We start from the raw sequence: 23,274 nt of genomic DNA, 5'->3' as shown, positions 1-23,274 counted from the left end.
CGCAGAGTTCCAGGGAGGTGGAAGAGACGATTGGCAAAATTATTCTGGGTAAGAGTGAAAGGAACAGGGTGGTCATTATGGAGGACTTTAACTGGAATATTGACTGGAAATGCTATAACTCTAGTACGTCGGATGGATCAGTTTTTGTCCAATGTGTACAGGAGCGTTTCTAACACATTATGTCGAAGGCCCGACAAGAGGGGAGGCCACATTGGATCTGGTGCTTGGTCACGAACCAGGCCAGGTGTTTGATTTAGTTGTAGGTGAGCACTTTGGAGAGAGTGACCATAATTCAGTTACGTTTAGTGTAGCAATGGAAAGGGATAGGTACATGCTACAGGTCAAGAGTTATCGATGGGGCAAGGGCAATTATAATACTATTAGGCAAGAATTAGGATGCATAAAATGGGGTAGCAAAATGCAGGGAATGTAGACAATGGAAATGTGGAGCTGGTTTAAAGAACAGATATTACGTATCCTTGATAGATACATCCCTGTCAGGCAGGGAGGAAGTGATAAGGTAAGGGAACCGTGGTTTACAACAGAAATTGCATCTCTTGTTAAGAAGAAGGAGGCTTATATGTTGATGAGGCAAGATGGTTCAGATGAAGCAAGATGGTTCAGATGAGGCAAGATGGAGAGTTACAGATCAGCTCAGAAGGATTTAAAGAGAGTGTTAAAAAGAACAAAGAGAGGACACGAGCAGTCTTTAGCAAATAGAATAAAGGAGAACCCTAAAGCTTTCTATAGATATGTGAGGAATAAAAGAATGACTAGGTAGGAATAGGGTCAGTCAAAGACAGAAGTGAGAAGTTGAGTGCGGACCCTGTGGAGATCAGCAATGCGCTAAATAAACATTGCTCATCGGTTTTCACTCAGGAAAAGGAGAACATTGTAGAGGAAAAGAATGAGGTATGAGATGTTATACTAGAAAGAATCGAGGTTAGTTACAAACAGGTGTTATCAATTCTAGAAGGAGTGAAAGTAGACAAGTCCCCTGGGCCGGGTGGGATTTACCCGAGGATTCTCTGGGAAGCTAGGGAGAAGATAGCAGAGCCTTTGACTTGGATATTTGAATCATCATTATCTACAGGTTTAGTATTGGAGGACTGGAAGATTGCTAATGTTGTGCCCTTGTTCAAGGGCAGTAGAGAGGACTCAGGTAATTATAGACCAGTGAGCCTTACTTCTGTTGTAGGAAAGGTTTTGGAAAGGATTATAAGAGATAAGATTTATAATCACCTAGCAAGCAATAATTTGATTTCAGATAGTCAACATAGTTTCGTCAAGGGCACGTTGTGTCTCACAAACCTCACTGAGAAGGCAACCAAGATATAGACAAGGGTAGGGCAGTTGACATGGTATACATGGACTTCAATAAAGCCTTTGATAAGGTTCCACATAGTAGGCTGTTGGAGAAAATGCAGAGGCACGGAATTGAGGATGATTTAGCAGTTTGGATTAGAAACTGGCTTTCTGAAAGAAGGCAGCGAGTGATGCTTGATGGAAATTATTCAGCCTGGAGTCCAGTTACTAGTGGTGTGCCACGAAGGTCTGTTTTGGGATCACTGCTGTTTGTCATTTTTATAAATGACTTAGGCGCAGCATAGGTGGATAATTAGTAAATTTGCAGATGACACTAAAGTCAGTGGAGTAGTGGACAGTTTGGAAGAATGTTACAGGTTGCAGCGGGACTTAGATAAACTGCAGAATTGGGCTGGGTGGTAAATAGAGTTCAATGCAACTAAATGTGAGGTGATGCACTTTGGGACGAATAATAGAAAAGCAAAGTACTGGGTCAATGGAAAGATTCTTGGTAGTGTGCATGTGCAGAGGGATCTTGGAGTCCATGTACATAGATCCCTGAAAGTTGCCACCCAGATTGATAGTGCTGTTAAGAAGGCATATGGTTGTTAGGTTTCATTGGTAGATGGATTGAGTTCCGGAGCCGCAATATCATGCTGCAGCTATACAAAACACGAGTGTGGCTGCACTTGGAATATTGTGTACAGATCTGGTCCCCATACTTCAGGAAGGATGTGGAAGCATTGGAAAAGGTGCAGAGGAGGTTTACCAGGATGTTGCCTGGTCTGGAGGAAAGACTGAGAGACTTGGGTCTGTTCTCATTGGAAAGGAGGCGGCTACGAGGGGATTTGATAGAGATATACATGATGATCAGAGGATTGGATAGGGTGGACAGTGAAAGTCTTTTCCTAGGATGATGTCGTCAGCTTGTATGAGGGGGCATAACTACAAATTTTAGGGGTGATAGATTTAAGACAGATGTCAGAAGCTGGTTCTTTACTCAGAGTGGCAAGAGCATGGAATGCCCTACCTGCCAATGTAGTTAACTCAGCCACATTGGGGAGATTTAAACAATCCTAGGATGACGACGTCAGCAATAGTGAGGGCCAAAGGGCCTGTTCTGCGCTGTATTGTTCTATGTTCTGCTTTGGGACCCTCCAACCTCACGGCATCAATGTGGATTTCACCATTTTCCTCATTTCCCCTCCCGCCCATCTTATCCCAGCTCGGCACCGGCCTAGTGGCCTGTCCTACCTGCATCTACCTTCCCACCTACCCGCTCCACCCTCCTCTCTGACCTATTACCCCCACCTCCATAGACCTGCAGCACTCTTAGCTACCTTCCCACAAGCTCAACCCCCTCGGCTCACAGCCTCATTCCTGATGAAGGACGTTTGCCCGAAATGTCAATTCTTCTGTTCCTTGGATACTGCCTGACCTGCTGCGCTTTTCCAGCACCACACTCAACTACATCATCTTAAAACTAATGGAAATTAAAACCTTACAATCACTACTTTTTACAATTTTATATTTTGGTATTTTTCTTTATTTTTGATTTTAAAAGAATTTGCACTGAGCTCCTAGAAAGTTACTTGGTAACACTTAAATGTAAGTTATATTTATCATGAAAACATTAACTGGTTCTCATCACCTTTGTTTCACTTTACCATTTATAATAGTTTAATAATTACTTAACAAAATTGTTCTTTTAACATGTTATTTAGTCACTCATTCCAGTTACAGCCAGAGTGTGGCTCCAAAACTTAAACGAGAGTTCACAAAAGGCACTTTTGCTGTCGAACTCTTCAAAAGACATCTCCATAAGAGCTACAATTGACAATGGTTGACAACATGTCTGGGATATTTACCATACTGGATGTAAGTTTGCTCGCTGAGCTGGAAGGTTCGTTTTCGGACGTTTCATCACCATACTAGAGAATATCAGTGAGCCTCTGGTGAAGTGCTGGCATTATGTCCCACTTTCTATTTATGTGTTTAGGGTTCCTTGGGTTGGTGATGTCACTTCTAGTTTTTTTTCCCTCGCAGGGGGTGATAGATGGGGTCCAATGAGCAAAAAGTTGGTTGAAAGAGTTCCGGTTGGAATGCCATGCTTCTAGGAATTCTTGTGCATGTCTCTGTTTAGCTTGTCCTCGGATGGATACGTTCTCCCAGTCAAAGGGGTGTCCGTCCTCATCAGTATGTAAAGATGCTAGAGATAGTGGGTCATGTCTTCTTGCAGCTAGTTCATGTTCATGCAGCCTGGTGGCTAGCTTTCTGCTCGTTTGTCCAATGTAGTGTTTGTTACAGTTCTTGCAATGTATTTTGTAAATTACATGAGTTTTGCTTGTTGTCTGCTCTATAGGGTCTTTCAAGTTCATTAGCTGCTATTTTAGTATGTTGGTGGGTTTGTGGGCTACGATGATGCCCTGAGGTCTCAGTAGTCTGGCAGTCATTTCAGAGATATCTTTGATGTAGGGGAGAATGGCTAGGGTTTCTGGGTACATTTTGTCTGCTTACTGTGTGCAAAAATACCTTGCAAAAACTTGTGGGACATAACAGCAGCACTCCACCAGAGACTCCCTGAATATATGTAGTACGATGATGAAACATCTGAAAACGAACCTTCCAGCTCAGCTAGCAAACTTACATTCAGGAAACTCAACCTCAGTTACGAATAGCCTCAAAATTCACTAATATTTACCAGAAATCAGTGCTCTATGTGAACCTACTGCTCATTAATCAAGATTTGTAATTTCAACTCCTGGAAAATAACAGATGTATAAACAGACCATTTGGCTGAATGCTTTGCTACTTAATCTATAAATCAGCTGAATCTGCACTTCCAGACTCAGCATAGATAATTATCTATGTCTTCTTGGATTCCATGATGCTCAAAATTTACAAGTATTTACAAAAGCATTCAGATCATAACTTTGGGATATAAATGCAAGACAAAAACAAATCTGGAATGTAGATCAGTAAAGTTAAAACCATAAGAAATACGCACAGCAGAAGATCATTTGGCCCCTCAAGCCTGTTCTATTGTTCAGTAGAATCATAACTGTCCAAGGACTCCGCACGCCCACTTTCCTGCCCTTTCCCTATAAACCCTTTATTCATCTACTGATAAAAATCTATCAATCTCAGCCTTAAATATATACAAAACTCTCGCCCCATAGCTCTGTGTGGCAAAAGTTGCTAAGATTCTCAAACCCTCTGAAAGGAGAAGTTCCTCCTCATCCCAATCTTAAATTAGCATCCTTTTATTCTGAGACCATGCTGTCTGGTGCTCGACTCCAATCAGCATTTACCCGGTCAAGCCCCTTAAGAATCCAATGTGTCTCAATGCAATCACCCCTAATTCTTCTAAACTCGATCTAAGGGAAGTCCCAAGCTGTTTCACCATTGCTCATAAAGCAAACCCTCCATTCCGGGAATCATCCTTGTGAACCTTCACTGAGCTGCCTCCAATGAAATAAAATCTTTCAAAATATTGGGGGACTATGCTCACAGTATTCCAGATGTGGTCTTACCAGCACCTTGTACAGTTGCAGTAAGACTTATGATCTAACTGCCTTGAAATAAAGGCCAACATTCCATTATCCTCCCTGATACCCTGCTGCACATGCGTTTTAACTTGTGTGTGGTTGGTGCACATGTACCCCCCCACCCACCCACAATCTACTCTGGTTCAGACTTCCTCCAAAATCTCTAATAAATTAGTCAGACAAAAACGTCCCTATCTCGAAGCTAAGCGGACTCTGACTCGATTAGAATTTTCCGAATGTTCTGCTATTACTTACTTCGTAATTGATTCCGATATTTTTCCAACAATAGACGCTAGTCTAATGGCCTATAGTTAGCTGCTTTTTGCCTCCCTTCTTTTTTGAACAAGAGTGGTAGTTTTTCGAACTATTGGTGCTTCTTCAGAAGCAAAGAATATTTATAAAATTACAACCCATGCAACCACTATACCTATAGCTACCTCTTTTAGGACCCTAGGGAGCAAGCCATTAGTTCCAGGGACCATCTGCCTTTAGCCCCATGAGTTTGCTCAATACTACATCTCATGATGGTGATGGCACTTCAGTCCATTTCCATATTCTTTAGGATTGATGCGATGTTCATAGTATTTTCGACTGTAAAAATAAAGCAAAATATCTAACTCCTTTGCTATTTCCTTGTTCCCCATAACTATTTCCCTCAATTCATGTTCTAAGGGGCTTATGTTCACTGTGAACTCTCTTCCTTGTTATCTATTTAAAGCAGCTCTGGTCAGTTTTCATTTTCCTCACCAGGTTGCCCTTGTAGTTTATTTTCTTATCTTTTTAAGTCCTCCTTTGTGAAAATCTGAATTTATCTTCAGCTTTGGAGCTGATCACTAACTTTTGCCTCTTTATTTGATTTTGCTTTCAATTTAATACTCTCCTTAACTTCCTTGGTTAGCTCTGGTTGGGTGATCCTTCTCGAAGAAACGTTACTCCTTTCTAGGATATGCTTTTGCTCAGAGCCAAGAATTAACTCCCTAAGTGTGTGTCACTGCTTGGTTACTGTCACTCATACTCGTCTCTCTGCTCACTCCACCTCAGCTAACTTCATCCAATTTCATTGTCATTCCCCTTTTTTTATGTTAAATTCAATTGTTTCTGATCCAATTTTCTAACTCTTGAAATGATGATAATATCTTCAATCCAGATCCACAAAATCCAAAAGCACCAGTTTATTGGCACATAAACACAAGATGAGGAGCACCAGTGGCATTGAAATGTTAAGTAACTATGGCATTTTCAAGTACCATGCAACTGATGGAGGCCAGGAGTGGTTATCCAAACACCAAAAGTAAGCTTGCTGTAAGAAATGCAACACTGAGTCATTAAAAGCTCAGCAAAAATACAATTGCTAGCCTTCTTACCTCAAACTATCATATTGGCAAATTAAACCAACATGTTCACAAGTTTGCAATCAAGCTGTCATTACACAGGACACATTTGTAATACAAGGTTAGTGCATTAAGGATATAAATGTGGAAATAATTTCTGACTAGAAGAAATCAAATAATATAAAAGTGACTGAATGAACACAGTGGAGAGAATTGTGCTGAAATGTAAAATCCATCGTATTTCATTACTGTTTTGGATAAATTAAAAATGCATTACTGTTTAGTAATTTATGTCACCATTTTATGTCTCTGATACATACTTATACTAGTTAAAACATTGGTGATTAGACAATCTCACATGAACTTCTCAAATCTCAAACATTTGGAATCCAAGAGAGAAAATAATTTAAACTCCAACTTAATTGTGAGGGAGCAAAGCAACACCTGGAATCTAACATGCAGCAGCTTGACTGTATAATGAAATCATTCAGTAACCTGAAATCCAAAAATATAGCCAAAGAGCAGGGGCAAATCATCCCAAACCACCATTCAGAACATTTGCTAGAAGACATGTAGACCTGTGGATATCACTTAAGATAGAATTGGGTACAAATCATCTTGATGTTATCATTAACATTAGTCATCTGGGATCAGTTTGAATGGATTGTCCATGACTCAGTCATTCATACTTATCGTGGAAACCTAACCCTATGAACAAAGTTAACATACGGCTTTGACAGTACTTTTGGGAACACTCAGACTTCTAAAAGTAAATCATATTAGGAAGTATACATACTTTTCAATGGGCAAAGGATGAGGTCCAGAGACTGAAAGCTTGTACAAAAACATCAAGAACTTGCGAAATGCCTCAAAAAATGGCCAGCGTGAGAGAAGACAGATGCATTTATTGGTATGCACAGACTTGGTGGTGATGAGCTTCTTGCCCACAGCAGTGATGAGGCCAAGTTGCATGAGCTGTTTCTCATTAAGAACTTCCATTGGGTAAGGTTCATAAAACTGGATAGCTGCACCATATACCTGTTTTATTCGATCAAAAGACAAAAAGATGTAAGTTTTGTTTCACAACTAAGACAAGACAAGACTAGATCAAATGGATCCTTCCAATCAGGATACATTTTAACATAGCTGATCAACAATCAAATAACTTCACCCTATGTCCTTCAAAATCTGTGGTGAACGTGGACTCCACAACTAATCCTTGAGACAACTAACTTTAGAGATTGTGCATTTGTAAATGACAAAACAAAAAGGGCCCAAATCTAATTGAATAAATATTCACCTAGTACTGATCTATCAACTTTTGCTCTTCCCAAGAGAATAGGTTCTGTTTCCCCTGACAATGCTGGCCACTCTCCTGCATTGTCTGAAATATGTATGTCTTTTAAGACACTGTCTTTCTGGAGTGGTCATTCATCGACACACCTTATTCCAGAAAATTATAATTAATGCTGAAATTAAGTAAAGTATAATGACCTTTAAGTACACATATTGGTATTAATTTGTGTGAAGTGCAAATCTACATCTTTTTATATGTGTACACGGGTATCCCTTGTTCAGTTATGCACTGTACAACTGGAGTTTACATTTGCAAACTCACTTCAGCTTCAGAACAGTAAATAAATGGAGCGAAGTACTTGCATCTCAATTGAGTATAGAAGCATTTATAACATACTTTCTCAAACCTTTAGATACTTAAAACCCATGAGTCATTTGATGCACTCCATAAAATGATGGCATTGCCTTTATGTAGGAAAACAGCAGTCAATTCAGAAGTTGATTTCACAAACAATAACCAAAGAAGAATCAATTAAGTGTCTTTGTGATGTTGGTTGAAGGAGAAATTATTAGATCACAATTCCAGTGCTCTTCATCAAATAATGATACGTGATCTGTCATATTCCCCAGGAGGGCAGATGATTTAATAGTTTAATCCACCATCTCATGCAAGTCTATTACTACATATTTTAAAAAACTGATCTTGGATTTTGTTAAATAATTATTTATCGGAGTTTATTAGATTAGATTAGATTAGATTACAGTGTGGAAACAGGCCCTTCGGCCCAACAAGTCCACACCGACCCGCCGAAGCATATATCACCCAGACCCATACTCCTACATTTACCCCTTCAGCTAACACTACAGGCAATTTAGCAGGGCCAATTCACCTAACCTGCACATTTTTTTTGGATTGTGGGAGAAAACTGGAGCACCCGGAGGAAACCCACGCAGACACGGGGAGAATGTGCAAACTCCACACAGAGAGTCGTCTGAGGCATTGCCTTTATGTAGGAAAACAGCAGTTATTTGTATTATTTGTATGCAAGAAATATGTGACCAGGCTTTTCCTTCTAAGCTTACCTTCTCTGCTGATGAGGCAGTCAACACAAAGGTAGAGAAAACTGGCAGTGGGTACTTAGTCTGGGGAGCCCAGCATTCAATTGTAGCTCCCATGGGAAGACAGAAGAGAGGAACTGATTCAGACAGTGGAAATAATTCATAATCATCTTCAGGATATCTGCATATTAATCCTGAGGAGAAAGAAAAGACAGGGTGTGGGATGTACTTTAAATTTTAGCTTCATATAAAATGCAGCTCAGCTGTAAAAGCTGTCATCTCATTTACCTTGCTAACTTGTTGGGCTGAATACTGTACATTGTGTAGATTTACTAAATTCCAAAATAGCTGCATAAGGTTTCAGTAACCACTTGAGAAACACCACAACATTCATTAGTCACAAAGCATTGCTTTTTGGAAGAAACGTGATGTAAGAAATGTTCAGCATCATTTGCTCTTCATTGCTGTTTGATCAGCCTTACATGGTCTGGTTAGTGAAATATGCATTTGAAGACCATTCTGAAATGCGATGTACGTGATCATTTGAGCACAAAGCTACCGGCTTCATGTGACACAAATAGAGCTCTTGGAATGCAAGTCCACAAATCGCTGAAGGTGGCAGGATCAGTAGGCAAGGTGGTAAAGGAGGCATGTGGGATGCTTTCTTTCATGACACAAGTTATTGAATACAAAAACAGATGTATTGCTCGAGCAGTGCAAGGCAATGGTAAAAGCACAGCTGGAATTTAGTTGTACAGTAATGGTCACTATATTTCAGGAAAGACGGAACTGCTTTATCGCAAATACAGAGGAAACTTACTATGATTTGAAAAGAAATGAGTGAAGACTGCCAAGGTTAGGATTGTTGTTCTGAACACAAAGACGACCAAAGGGTGACTCAATTCAGGTGTACAAAGTAATGAGGGATTTGGAAGCAGCAAAAAGGCAACAGCTGTTTCCCCAAGAGAAGATTACAGGGCGCCATGAAATTAAAGGTGACTGATAGGAGGATTAGATGGGCCAGGAAGAACAGATTTACACACCCACAGGATGGTAGGAATCTGGAATTCACTGTTCAGATTGCCTGTGGGGGTAGAAACCCTCAAATCATTTGAGAGTGTGTTTAGATTTACACCTGAAGTGCTGTTACCTGCAGGACAATGTGACATATGCTGCAAAGTGTGAGTTGAAAGGGCTGCTCATTTATTCAGTCAGAACAAACACAAAGGGCTGAATGGCCCTTAGTTGCCACCTATCAATATATGAAGAAACATCCAAAGCTATTCTGAAAAACCTATAATACCACGGCATTGCTCTGGTCCACGAGAGATTGAATATTCAACGATCTGCAATAACTAAAAGGAGAAACTGGAGAAAAGAAACAGCTCAACAAAACAGCATCTCAGAGCGTACTGCATCTGATACAGAATCTCACCATCAATAAATACAAACAGTATTTCTGAAACTTTTTATTCATAAGACACAGGAAAAGAACCAGATTTTACTATCAAAGAAATGACTAGTAACATGCATGACATTGTCATTGAAGATGATCTTTTGGCAGAATTACAGGGTTGTTGGAGCAGAGACGTAAACATAGATGAGAAAAAAAGGCAAAAAAAAATTATATCAAGCTTATCAGGATGCAGAAATCAGCTTTGGTCAGGGACACTACACTCTAAACTGTAAATAAACTGAAACCATCAGCTTAGATAAGCCTAGCTATATATGGTCTCTCAGGAGAATATCTTGAACACTTAACTGATCTTAACTTAACTTTGTTCTTAAACATTACACACCAGACTCTGCATCACTGACTAGCCCTGCATTTATTGCCCACCCCTTATTTCCATTGACTACGGACATCCATGGAGGGATCGTGTAGTGATTGGAACAAGGGACAGGTGAATCTCACTAACGAGAAGATCCTTGTTTAGGGTTGTAAACCTGGGTCAATCAGGGAGCCCTGGCTGACAAATATAAACTGGAGATTCAGAGTGTCCTCATTCCTAGGGACTGGCTCTGAACTGGCTGGTCAGCCCATATACTGCACATACGAAAGTAAAGGGTGACGTGGTAATGGGATACTAGCCTCAGTGCAGTTATTTCTAGTCGCTACACCCACAGTACTGTTAGGAAGGAAGTTGCAGGAATTTAATTTTGGGAAAAACCGTTCATGCTGTCACATTGTTAGCCTAAATAATAATTAGAATTATTCCTGAAAAACACTGAACATAATTTGAATTAACATGAAATATTAAATTATTCAAAATTAACCCAAGAGATGAGAGAGAAATTAGAGTACCAAAGAAAGCTAGTTTGAAAGCAGCCATGAAAGAAGGTTGAGGCCAAAGTCTTAATTAGTGGCAGAGTTGGCTTAAGGGATTGAACATTCCACTCCTGCTCTCAATTCCTGTGTACGCATCTACCTCTGCTGAACTTATCACCAGAGAACTGTTCTACCCAAACTTTAACAGACATTTGATATAGCCTTTTGTTTTAGGTTGAAACTGTATTCCACAAGAACACATTCTGTTATCAGGCAAATTTTACCTGGAAAGATCTGTGCTGTACAGATAAAAGAAGATAATGTTGTTAAGTACATGGCTCACTCGAGGTAATTTAGAAGCAAATTATTGTTTGACATGACTCTCAAACACTTATGAATTCTTGAAACAGAGAAGCATCTTGAACTTCACTGAAAAATGCACAAACTGTGAAAATTTAATTTGTGGCAATCTATGGAGATACAAGAGGAGCATAAACCAAGTTGGCAAATCAGACAAAGAGAAATTCTTGCACACATCTGAACAAAAAGGGGCATTATGAGTTAATAAAAGTTATCCATTGGGACTTTGGCCTTACAACTTGTACTAGTAGTTCTAATACAGGGCTCTCACAGACACAAAAAAGTAAATTAGTTGATCAAATAATGTTGAAAACTTCTCTTCCTTTTCATGTTCACTCATGAGCAATTTAGAAGAGTGTAACATTAGCATAATTAGTTTATCTAAAAGCTTTTAAAATGTATTACTCAAGTTACATACCAGCTTTATATGCAATTGAATTCGATGCAGGAACAGACTTCTTGTAACAAAGATAAACACTGGAACCCCACTGAAATAGGAACAAGTAGTTATTAATTCAGAGCTTCACATTCTTTTCTTAAGTTAAATACTCAAAACACTTCATCCATAAGCCAAAACAGAAGTGTTTCACAATTGTTGAAGATACTAAATATATGTCCAAAACATTGTCTTCTGGAGCTCAGTTTCTAGTCACAGGAGCTGTTGGTTAATCAAATAAAACTTTTCAGTGACAAAAAAAAATCGGCATTTACAATGTGAAATGAGGCAGCAACATCTTAAGAAGCCGAGTGGCAAATGCTAGCCATCGTGTACAGTAGGTTTGCCATTACCTCGATAGGAACATTCCAGGTTGACCAGCTAGCTAATTTCAAACCAAGGGTTGAGCTAAATTCCACAACATTAGCAGATCATAAAACCATAATCTATGATGTGAAATATCACTGTATACAAGGTCACTGGGTTCTCTGATCTGTCTGGCAAAAAAAAAGTATTGAGAATTGTAAGAAAGAATTTACTGGAGACCTGTTAGTGTGCATAAGGAAAAAATGGCACTCAGTCTAACTCCTTTATTGGAATGGAGAAATCACAAAACAAAGCCTGCACAAGGTATGGAAACCAAGATATGACTGTGTTTATGTGCGTATACGTGCACGTGCGTGTATATGTGCACAGGAAGGAGATGGAATATCCCAGGCTAACCTAAGCGCACTGAACAATTACTCCCACACTTCCAAAGCCTATCCATTTTCCTCCTTCTCCTTTTATAATTTTCAAAATTTGCATGCCTTGACTTCGCCTCCAAAAGCCAAGTGGCAACTCATTATAGGGATACGATGATCTTCACAGAATTATCAGTAGACTATTGATCCAGAAACTCAGCTAATGTTCTGAGGACCTAGTTTCAGGTCCCAACATGGCAGATGGTGGAATTTGAATCTGGAATTAAGGGTCTATTGATAACAATCAAACCATTGCCAACTGTTAGAAAAAACAATCTAGCTCACTAATGTCCTTTCGAGAACTTTGTGCTACTGCACTATTAATTAGGAGAATCCTTACATTGTGGAAGCAAGCCATGAGTCCATACCAACGCTCCTGACAGCATCCCACCAGACCTACCACTCGACGCCATTCATGTAACCCTGCATTTACCATGGCAAATCCATCTAGTTTGCACATCCCTGGACCTATAGACGATTCAGCATATCTATTCCACCGAATCTACTTATCTGTGGCCTGTGGGGTGAAGCCAGACCACCCAGAGGAAAATGTGTAAACGCCACACTCACCAAAGGGTGGAATCCACCCTTGATAATTGGCGCTATGAGACCACAGTGCTAACCAATGTGCCACTATGCTGCCCACAGCAAATTATTGAATTCTATTTCCAAAGCATTTAACTAAGTTATCTAGGAAATATGGCAGTCAATTTATATACAAATACCTCCACAAACAAGACAGTCAGTCACAAAATAAACAACTTTACTCAAATAAGAACAGAAATTGCTGGAGAAATTCAACAGGTTTGGCAGCTCCTGTGGAGAGATAGCAGAGTTAACATTTCTGGTCCAGTGTCACTTCTTCAATTCACTCACATTGTTAAGTAAAAATTATTGGCCAGAATCTAAACAACACACCCGCTGCTCTTCAAATGATAAAAGTGGAACACTTGACATTTATAAGAGCTTCAATTTCATGGTTGAGACTTTCAGAAAAATTAGTAAGGCTCTGGAGGAAATTGGACAAGAACTTGTAGAATCCGCAAGTGTGACTAAAGGGAAAATTTACTGCCTTGTTGCTTTAGGTTTCCCTACACTGACATCTGCCAAGAACAATGGCACTAAACCAAGAAAACTAAGGAGACAGGATGCAGTGCCCAATAGGCAAGTGTTATATGAGAAAAACCAATCATAGTATTCCAATAACAAGATGGTGGACATCATCCAGGACAAAGCAAGCAATCGGATTGGCATCCTGTCACCATTTTCTACATTCACTTCATCCACTGTTGGGCACAATGGTCACACAGAGTACAAGGTACATTCATCAAGGCTTCTCTGACATCACCAAACAGTTCTAAAAATTGCCACCCTAGGAAAAGGAGGGAAAGCAGAGCTTCTTTGAATGCAGACCAAGGTCAACTATTCAAAATCCCCTGCACTCTCAAGATGGTCTCTCTCTTAAGGATGAGTGTGAGATTCCAAGTTACAAAGAACATTCCTAACACCTTAATCCACAGAGTAGCTGATACAGTCTAGGCTATCCCCATAGCCTCTCTCAGAATCTATAGTCGAACCACCATCAATAGGGTAACTACTACAATCAAAAGCTATAGAGTATCAAAGCCTGTGGCCCTCGTGGTATTCCAGCCTAGATCTTCAAAACCAGTGAGCTGTTACTTTTGTCAAGACTCTATACACTCATCGTATGAACGACACTGTCAAGTTGGTTATACTTTTTGTGCTTTGAGATGGATATGTGAAGGTACTTGCAAAGTAGTTCATGGAAAATATTGGTGGTACGATAAAATCATAAGCAGGGCCCAAAACAACAGTAATATGTTTAAACAGATACACTTGCTTATTTGGATTTGACAACACCATTCCTAACCTCTGTCACTTTGAAACATATTCAGAATCAATGAAAATACAACCAAGTTTGAAAACTCAATTCACCCTTACTTATTTTACATTATTTAGCAAATCAAAAACGAATTGGAAACTTTTATTAGGTCTATGCCCATGTCAAATTCTGTCAGCAACACATGGGCAATTCTCTTACTTGTAGTGTACCAAATTACTTTTGGTCCTCAAAGAGAGTTTTATCAGGTGCCAAATGTCAAATGTCAATAAATGGTTCATCACAAAACTTACAATGGCAAGCAGCTGCTTCATGAACAGTTCCTCAGGACCATTCCCTACATATTAACGTTTATAACCTAAGACGTGTGTGTGTATGGGGTGTGTGTGTGTGTGTGTGTGTGGGGGGGCATGGAAAGGAGGAGAAGAAGGAGGAGTAAAGGTGGTTCGAGAAACACAATCTTCATCTTTGCTCATTATTCAACAAAAACCCAAAGCTGAAACCAGACTAGATCTTTCAATAAGGTAATTCCTCAAAAGAGTGAACCTGCAGCAAACCTGATATGATGAACAAAGATTATTCAATAGTTTCCTCTGGTTATCACTTGGGTTATAACCTTATGCTTTCAACTTTAGAGTGTAGCTTTCCGTGAGATGTGTTAAGATATCCAAAATGGATGCGTTTGGAAGGAGGTTAAAAGATAACAAGTAGCATTTTATCTTTTTAGACAGTTTACATTTTCTTACATTTATAATTTCACCTTTGAAGGGATAACTTTACCTTGCATTATTGGCAATAGTTCACCCAAGATTCAAGATTCTCCATGTAACAGCTGCATAAGAATCGTTCTGCTGTTATTTCCCATGAACACAGCAAAACATTCTTCCTTGAAACTTTCCTAAACTGCGATAGTATATCACTTAATACAGAATGAACTGGTGAAAAATTTTGTGCATGATTAAAATCTCAAAAAATAAAAAATGTTGGAAATACTTAGCAGGTTTGGCAGAATCTGTGGTGAAAGAAACTTAACATTTCAAGTCGATGGCTATTACTCTCCACAACTGATGTCAGACCCATTCAGTATTTCCAGAATTCTATTTTTTATAAAAGAATAACGAGGAATTTTTTTTAACGAATTGGACAGTATTAAGGTGTGAAAATTACTGTCTCAACTTTAGTTAAGAACAAATTCAGTGAAGTATTATCTCAACAAGTTTGTTTTTATGCTCATGCCTTTTGATCAATTGTATTGGCATATTGTAGGGTGAAGCTTGCAACATTTGCAGACAAATAGATGTTCAAAAATATTTAATCATGCTTCCAAAAGAAATTTAGCATATGTTGTCAATAAACCTTTCAGCCAAATTAAACAAAAACTTCTCAATTTCCAAAACAATCTGCAAGTGATGTTTCAGCAACCAAACTAATCAGCTCCAATATCTAACGTTTCCATTGTTCAAAAATAACTCTAAAATCACACAAATAAGGCAATAATGTATGTACAGTTGAAAACCTGCTTCCTCCCTCTTCTCCACTTCAATCAGGTTTGCAGGCTACTTTTATTTAGACAACTGAAGCAAGCAGTAACATGAGACGTTCAATGTCAGTATCTACAGAGACCCATACAGAAGGAGAAATGAGTTTTCAAACAAACACCCTCCCCATACAAAGAAATGGTATGAAAAAGTACAACCCAGGCAACAAGTTCCAGAATTCACTGTAGCCTAGGTAAAAACTGCTGGAAGTCTGTTAACAGCAGGCTTATGAATTCCAATGCGTGATTTGTAACAGTACGCTGATTTTGTTTAGTGTTCAGCAGCTAGCCATAAGTCATCTTAACTTTTTCATTTCAGACAAAATGAGAAGTTACCCTACGCACTCACCTACTGAACATTCACCAAATGCCCCTCACGTTCCATTTCTCAGTGGCTGTGAAAGTAGTTTCAGGACATTTAAAACTTGAAATGCATCAGTCATTGTCATGAAAAGCAATACAGCTTCAATACTGATCCCCTTCATTGCTGGCTGCATGTCTCTCTCTACCTCTTGGCTTGAGAATGCTCCTGACTGCAATTTCACATGGAGAACTAATCTAAAGGCAAATATGTACTTCTATTGTCCAAACAGGATCAGAAATAGAGTTCCAGATACTGACTGGGTCCCCAGATCATGTTATCCTAACTTATAGCATGATTCATGGTCTGATTCAAAGAATATTTCCCGTCCTAGATATGCTGATTACACTAAACATAGCAACAAGACTTTAAAACTTGCAATGTGCTGATAGACTGGAGGTTGGCTAACGTGGTGCCACTGTTTAAGGAAGGTGGCAAGGACAAGCCAAGGAACCATAGAACAGTGAGCCTGATATCGGTGGTCCCCGGCCCCCAACGCCTCATCTTCACCATGGATATCCAATCCCTCTACACCTCCATCCGCCATGACCAGGGCCTCCAAGCCCTCCGTTTTTTCCTCTCCAGACATCCCCAACAGTACCCTTCCACTGACACTCATACGTTTGGCCGAACTGGTCCTCACCCTTAATAATTTCACCTTTGAATCCTCCCACTTCCTCCAGACCAAAGGCGTAGCCATGGGCACACGTATGGGCCCCAGCTATGCCTGTCTCTTTGTTGGCTATGTAGAACAGTTGATCTTCCGTAATTACACCGGCACCACTCCCCACCTCTTCCTCCGCTACATTGATGACTGCACTGGCTCCTGCGAGGAGGTTGAGCAATTCATCAACTTCACCAACATATTCTACCCTGACCTTAAATTTACCTGGACCATCTCTGACACCTCGCTCCCCTTCCTGGACCTCTCCATCTCCATTAGTGACGACCGACTTGACATTGACATTTTTTACAAACCCACCGACTCCCATAGCTACCTGGATTACACCTCTTCCCACCCTATCTCTTGCAAAAATGCTATCCCGTATTCCCAATTTCTCCGCCTCCGCCGTATCTGCTCCCAGGAGGACCAGTTCCACAATAGAACACACCAGATGGCCTTCTTCTTTAGAGACCGCAATTTCCCTTCCCACGTGGTTAAAGATGCCTTCCAACGCATCTCGTCCACACCCCGCACCTCTGCCCTCAAACCCCACCCCTCCAACCGTAACAAGGACAGAACGCCCCGGTGCTCACCTTCCACCCTACAAACCTTCGCATCAACCAAATCATCTGCCGACATTTCCGCCACCTCCAAAAAGACCCCACCACCAGGGGTATATTTCCCTCCCCACCCCTTTCCGCCTTCCGCAAAGACCGTTCCCTCCGTGACTACCTGGTCAGGTCCACACCCCCGTACGACCCACCCTCCCATTCTGGCACTTTCCCCTGCCACCACAGGAACTGTAAAACCTGTGCCCGCACCTCCTCCCTCACCTCTATCCAAGGCCCTAAAGGAGCCTTCCACATCCAAAGTTTTACCTGCACATCCACTAATATCATTTATTGTATCCGTTGCTCCCGATGTGATCTCCTCGACATTGGGGAGACTGGGCGCCTCCTAGCAAAGCGCTTTAGGGAACATCTCCGAGACACCCGCACCAATCAACCAAACCGCCCCGTGGCCCAACATTTCAACTCCCCCTCCCACTCTACCGAGGACATGGAGGTCCTGGGCCTCCTTCACCGCCACTCCCTCACCACCAGACGCCTGGAGGAAGAACGCCTCATCTTCCGCCTCGGAACACTTCAACCCCAGGGCATCAATGTGGACTTCAACAGCTTCCTCATTTCCCCTTCCCCCACCTCATCCTAGTTTCAAACTTCCAGCTCAGCACTGTCTCCTTGACTTGTCCGGACTTGTCGAACCTTCCTATCTTCTTTTCCACCTATCCACTCCACCCTCTCCTCCTTGACCTATCACCTTCATCTCCTCCCCCACTCAACCATTGTACTCTATGCTACTCTCTCCCCACCCCCACCCTCCTCTAGCTTATCTCTCCATGCTTCAGGCTCACTGCCTTTATTCCTGATGAAGGGCTTTTGCCCGAAACGCCGATTTCGCTGCTCGTTGGATGCTGCCTGAACTGCTGTGCTCTTCTAGCACCACTAATCCTGATATCGGTGATGGCAAGTTGTTGGGGGGGAATCCTGAGGGACAGGATGTACATCTGTTTGGAAAGGCAAGGACTGATTACTGATAGTCAACATGGCTTTGTGCGTGGGAAATCATGTCTCACAAACTTGATTGAGTATTTTGAAGTAGTAACAAAGAAGATTGAGGAGGGCAGAGCGGTGGACGTGATTTATATGAACATCAGTAAAGCGTTCGACAAAATTCCCGTGGGAGACTGGTTAGCAAGGTTAGATCTCATGGAATACAGGAAGAATTAGCCATGTGGATACAGAACTGGTTCCAAGGTAGAAGACAGAGGGTGGTGGTGGAGGGTTATTTTTCAGACTGGAGGCCTGTGACCAGTGGAGTGCCACAAGGATCAGTGCTGGGTCCTCGACTTTTTGTCATTTACATAAAGGATTTGGATGTGAGCATAAGAGGTACAGTTAGTAAGTCTGTAGATTACACCAAAATTGGAGGTGTAGTGTAGTGAAGGTTACCTCAGATTACAACAGGATCTTGATCAAATGAGCCAATGGGCTAAGAAGTGGCAGATGGAGTTTAATTTAGATAAGTGCGAGGTGCTGCATGTTGGGAAAGCAAATCTTAGCAGGTCCTAGGGAGTATTGCTGAACAAAGAGACCTTGGAGTGCAGATTCATAGCTCCTTGAAAGTGGAGTGGCAGGGAGATAGGATAGTGAAGGCAGCGTTTGGTATGCTTTTCTTTGTTGATCAGAGTACTGAGTACAGGAGTTGGGCGGTCATGTTGCAGCTGTCATGGGTTAGGCCACTGTTGGAATATTGCGTGCAATTCTGGTCTCCTTCTTATCGGAATGATGCTGTGAAACTTGAAAGGGTTCAGAAAAGATTTACAAGGATGTTGCTAGGGTTGGAGGATTTGAGCTAAAGGGAGAGGTTCAATAGACTGGGGCTGTTTTCCCTCGAGTTTTGGAGGTTGAGGGGTGACCTTATACAAGTTCATAAAATTTTGAAGGGCATGAATAAGATAAATAGACAGTCTCTTTTGTGGGGTGGGGGTGTCCAGAACTCGAGGGCATCGGTTTAGTGTGAGGAGGGAAAGATATAAAAGGGACCTAAGGGGCAACTTTTTCACGCAGACGGTGGTACATGTATGGAATGAGCTGCCAGACGAAGTGGTGGAGGCTCGTATAATTGCAACATTTAAGAGGCATCTGGATGAGGAGGTAAATAGGAAGCGTTTGTAGGGATATTGACCGGGTGCTGGCAGGTGGGACTAGTTTGAGTTGGAATATCTGGTCAGCATAGACGAGTTGGATCTAAGAGCCTGTTTCCGTGCTTAACATCTTTATGACTCAACAACTCTATGATTTGGAGGTGCCGGTGTTGGACCGGGGTGTACTAAGTTTAAAAATCACAACACCAGGTTATAGTGCAACAGGTTTATTTGGAAGCACTAGCTTTCGGAGCGCTGCTCCTTTATCAAGTGGTTGTTGAAGGAGCAGCACTCCAAAAGCCAGCACTTCCAAATAAACCTGTTGCACTATAACCTGATGTTGTGATTTTTTTAACTTAAAACCTGGTGCATTTATTACATTTGCACTTGGAGAGAACAAAGACTTATTCGTGAAAGTGGTCTTCGTCTCATCTCAATAGCCAGTGAAAACCAATCAGCTCAATTAATTGAACAGGATGCAGATTTTTAAGAGTTGAACCTATTATGAAGTCTCGTTTGTGAATGAAGTGAACCATTATAATGTAAAATGGGTTTAGAATGAACAGAAAGTTGAAAAATAAAATAGCTCCATTAATTATAAAGTGATGTCATCCTTACGAAATGTCAAAGCTAGCAATGGCATCCTCATATTACATAAAAGGTCATTATCAGAGCATTTCTGCAACAGAATTTAACCAAATGCAGTCTTTAATCATGTATTTATGTAGAATAATTCAGCAAAGTTACACTTCTATCAAGTTAATTGCTTGAGCCTTTGAAAATTCCAATGTTTACTTTATTTTAAAACACATTATGTGACAAACTCGTGGAATTTTAGCTTGTGCCCTCAATCTCATCCACAGCTTTGAAACTAATAGGCTAAGTATTTTTCCTTTCAGGTTGAAAATAAATTGCATTTATAAATAAGGTACTTTTGAAGAAGATTTAACTTATGGATTGCTGCAGTTAATCTGCAAGGCACATTGCTATGACACTTTCCTTCCTTACATAAATATTAAATATTAAAACACTTTCCTTCCTTACATACAGCATAATGCAGAAAATTGTAACAATTATCCTTACCATGCCACAGTTCAAGTTCTTATCTACTTTGCAGAAAGTGTGAGGTGGAGTTTCTCCTTTACTGGTAATAATAACACAGATATCAGTCACAGCCAAAGAATTCTGCGGTCTGTTCAATGGAGCCCTCCGATGAGTAATGAAGATTCGCTGAGAGGTTGTTGAACTGTTGTTAACGTTAGCACAACGGCCATAGGGAGTTGCTTGTAAAATTTCACAGCCTGGTATAAGACGTTCCTTCCCTTCATATAAAACCCTTTAATGAGAAAACAAATCTTGGTTCATAGTTATTCTGGCATTGTCTTTTTGATAAATCTAAGCAGAATATCAAGAAAAGCACAATGATTTGTCACTTTCTTTCTTGTAAGCACATAATTTCAATCGCACCCGAATTAAACAACTGGAAACAATTAATATTACATATTATTCCTCATTTTTGTAAAAGAGCACAGTTAACACAATATATTCTGAAAATACGAAACATTCTGATGTGAGTTTTGATTTGTGTGCATACTGATTATTTTCTAGTGCACTTGAAAAGTAATTGGTTGAGTTGAACGAATCAGAGTCAAATACTGTCGATGTCCACCCATCATTTGGTTGAGATGACAACGAGCACATGATGCTTGCTCTATACTTTAAAATTATGAAAAAGATTAAAATGAACCATTAAGCAAAACCAAAAAAAAGGTCCTGAACACTTCCAAATTACAACAAAAGGCAGATTGAAGTTAGGAATTGCCAGACAAGAACTTGTCTGCAGAACAAGTTTTGATTTCTCCTTTATCCGTAATGCAAGTCACTGACTCAAAACATATTGACAGAAAACCATAATCAGCTTTACTGAAACACACATGAATGAAGGGTCAAACAAAACCTGAACTAAATTGTTCAATAGAGTTACAGTTACATGGAAAAAGTTACTTTGAATTGCAAGCCAATACTTATTAACAAGCGACGAGTTGAAGAATGAGGAGAACTGGGTGTAAGCTAGGATGCATGAAGCATTATTTTGAATGAGCTCAAATTTATAAAGATAGAAATACAGTAAACAAGAGGTGGTGGCCATTCAGCCCTTGGGGCGTGCTCTGCCACTTAATTATGGCTGATCACCCAATTTCGGAGCTTGTTCCCACTTTCACCCATATCTTCTGATCCCTTTAGTCCAATAATTATATCTAACTACTCTTTTAAAACTTTGTGTTTTAGCCTCAACTAACTTCTGTGGCAGGGAATTTCACAGGAGCACCACTTTGTAGGGTCAAGAAATTTGTCATCTCAATCCTGAATGGCCTATCCTATATCTTCAAAATGTGACCCCTGGTTCTGGACTAGTGTCATCGTGCAAAATCCCTCCTGTGTTTCCCCTGTATAGTTCTGTTCAGAGTTTTATAGGTTTCTATGAGACTTTTCTAAACTTCAGCATATGTAGTCGGAAACCAACCGGGTCTCTCTGCCGACGTTAGTCTACCACTTGAGCAGTCAGTCAGTCTGGAAAATCTTTGTGGACTTGTTCCATAGCCAGAACATAGCCTTCCTCAAATAAGGAGACCACAACTGCACACAAAATTCCAGGAGTGGTCTAACCAAGGCCCTGGGCTTCTGCACTCTAATTCTTTCACAATGAAGGCCAACATACCATTTGCCTTCAATGCCTGCTGCACCTGCATGCTTACTTTCAACAGCTGGTGTACAAGGACATCCAAGTCTCCTCAAGGAAGACTTCAAGCTTCCTTGAAGAAGCTCTCTTCCAGAAGGGCTTATGCCCGAAACGTCGATTTTCCTGTTCCTTGGATGCTGCCTGACCTGCTGTGCTTTTCTAGCGACACATTTTCAGCATCCAAGTCTCCTGACAGCCATCTCCCTTCCCAGTCTACAGTCATTCAAATAATAATCCACCTTCCTGTTTTTGCTAGCAAGATGGATAACCTCACACTTATCCACATTATGCTACATTTGCTATGTTTTTGCCCACTCACTCACCTTGTCTATATCACATATCTCTTCCCCACCATTTACCCTCCAACCCAACTTTACAGTTTACAAACTTGGAGATATTATGGTTTATTCCCTCATTTAAATCATTAATATATGTTGCAAACAGCTGGGGGTCCATGATCCCTACAGTACCCCAGCAGTCATGGGCTGCCACTCTGAAAATTACCAGTTTATTTCTACTCTTAGCTCTCAGTCTACCAGGCAGTTCTCTCTCTGTGTCAATGTGTATGCCCAAATCCCATATGCTTTAATGATACTTGCTAACCTCTCAAGTGCGGCCTTAGTAAACACCTTCTAAAGTTCAAGTAAATGGGCTGGGGAGCGGCAGATGGAGTTTAATTTAGATAAATGTGAGGTGCTGCATTTTGGGAAAGCAAATCATAGCAGGACTTATACACTTAATGGTAAGGTCTTCGGGAGTGTTGCTGAACAAACAGACCTTGGAGTGCAGGTTCATAGCTCCTTGAAAGTGGAGTCACAGGTAGATAGGATAGTGAATGCGGCGTTTGGTATGCTTTCCTTTATTGGTCAGAGTATTGAGTACAGGGGTTGGGAGGTCATGTTGCGACTGTAGAGGACATTGGTTAGGCCACTGTTGGAATACTGCGTGCAATTCTGGTCTCCTTCCTATTGGAAGGATGTTGTGGAACTTGAAAGGGTAGAGAAAAGGATTATAAGGATGTTACCAGGGTTGGAGGATTTGAGCGATAGGGAGAGGC

The 23,274-nt window shown here is 40.7% G+C and overlaps 1 protein-coding gene across 10 annotated transcripts in view; it reads right to left on the bottom strand.

Annotated features, from left to right (window-relative positions):
- dennd4c (DENN/MADD domain containing 4C) overlaps positions 1–23,274 on the bottom strand; it is a 152,286-nt gene that overhangs the window by 74,310 nt on the left and 54,702 nt on the right. For all 10 annotated transcript variants that reach the window (XM_072590161.1, XM_072590138.1, XM_072590159.1 and 7 more), the window contains 4 exons: positions 20,561–20,813; positions 11,587–11,656; positions 8,564–8,733; positions 6,981–7,222 (listed from right to left, as the gene is read on the bottom strand). In XM_072590161.1, coding sequence (XP_072446262.1) covers positions 6,981–7,222; positions 8,564–8,733; positions 11,587–11,656; positions 20,561–20,813 — 735 coding nt within the window. The remainder of the gene's footprint in view (positions 1–6,980; positions 7,223–8,563; positions 8,734–11,586; positions 11,657–20,560; positions 20,814–23,274) is intronic.

The sequence above is a fragment of the Chiloscyllium punctatum genome, chromosome 2 (genome assembly GCF_047496795.1).
Source record: "Chiloscyllium punctatum isolate Juve2018m chromosome 2, sChiPun1.3, whole genome shotgun sequence".
Classification (NCBI taxonomy): domain Eukaryota; kingdom Metazoa; phylum Chordata; class Chondrichthyes; order Orectolobiformes; family Hemiscylliidae; genus Chiloscyllium; species Chiloscyllium punctatum.
Note: the sequence above shows the minus strand (reverse complement) of the source record. Positions and strands in the feature narration are given on the sequence as shown.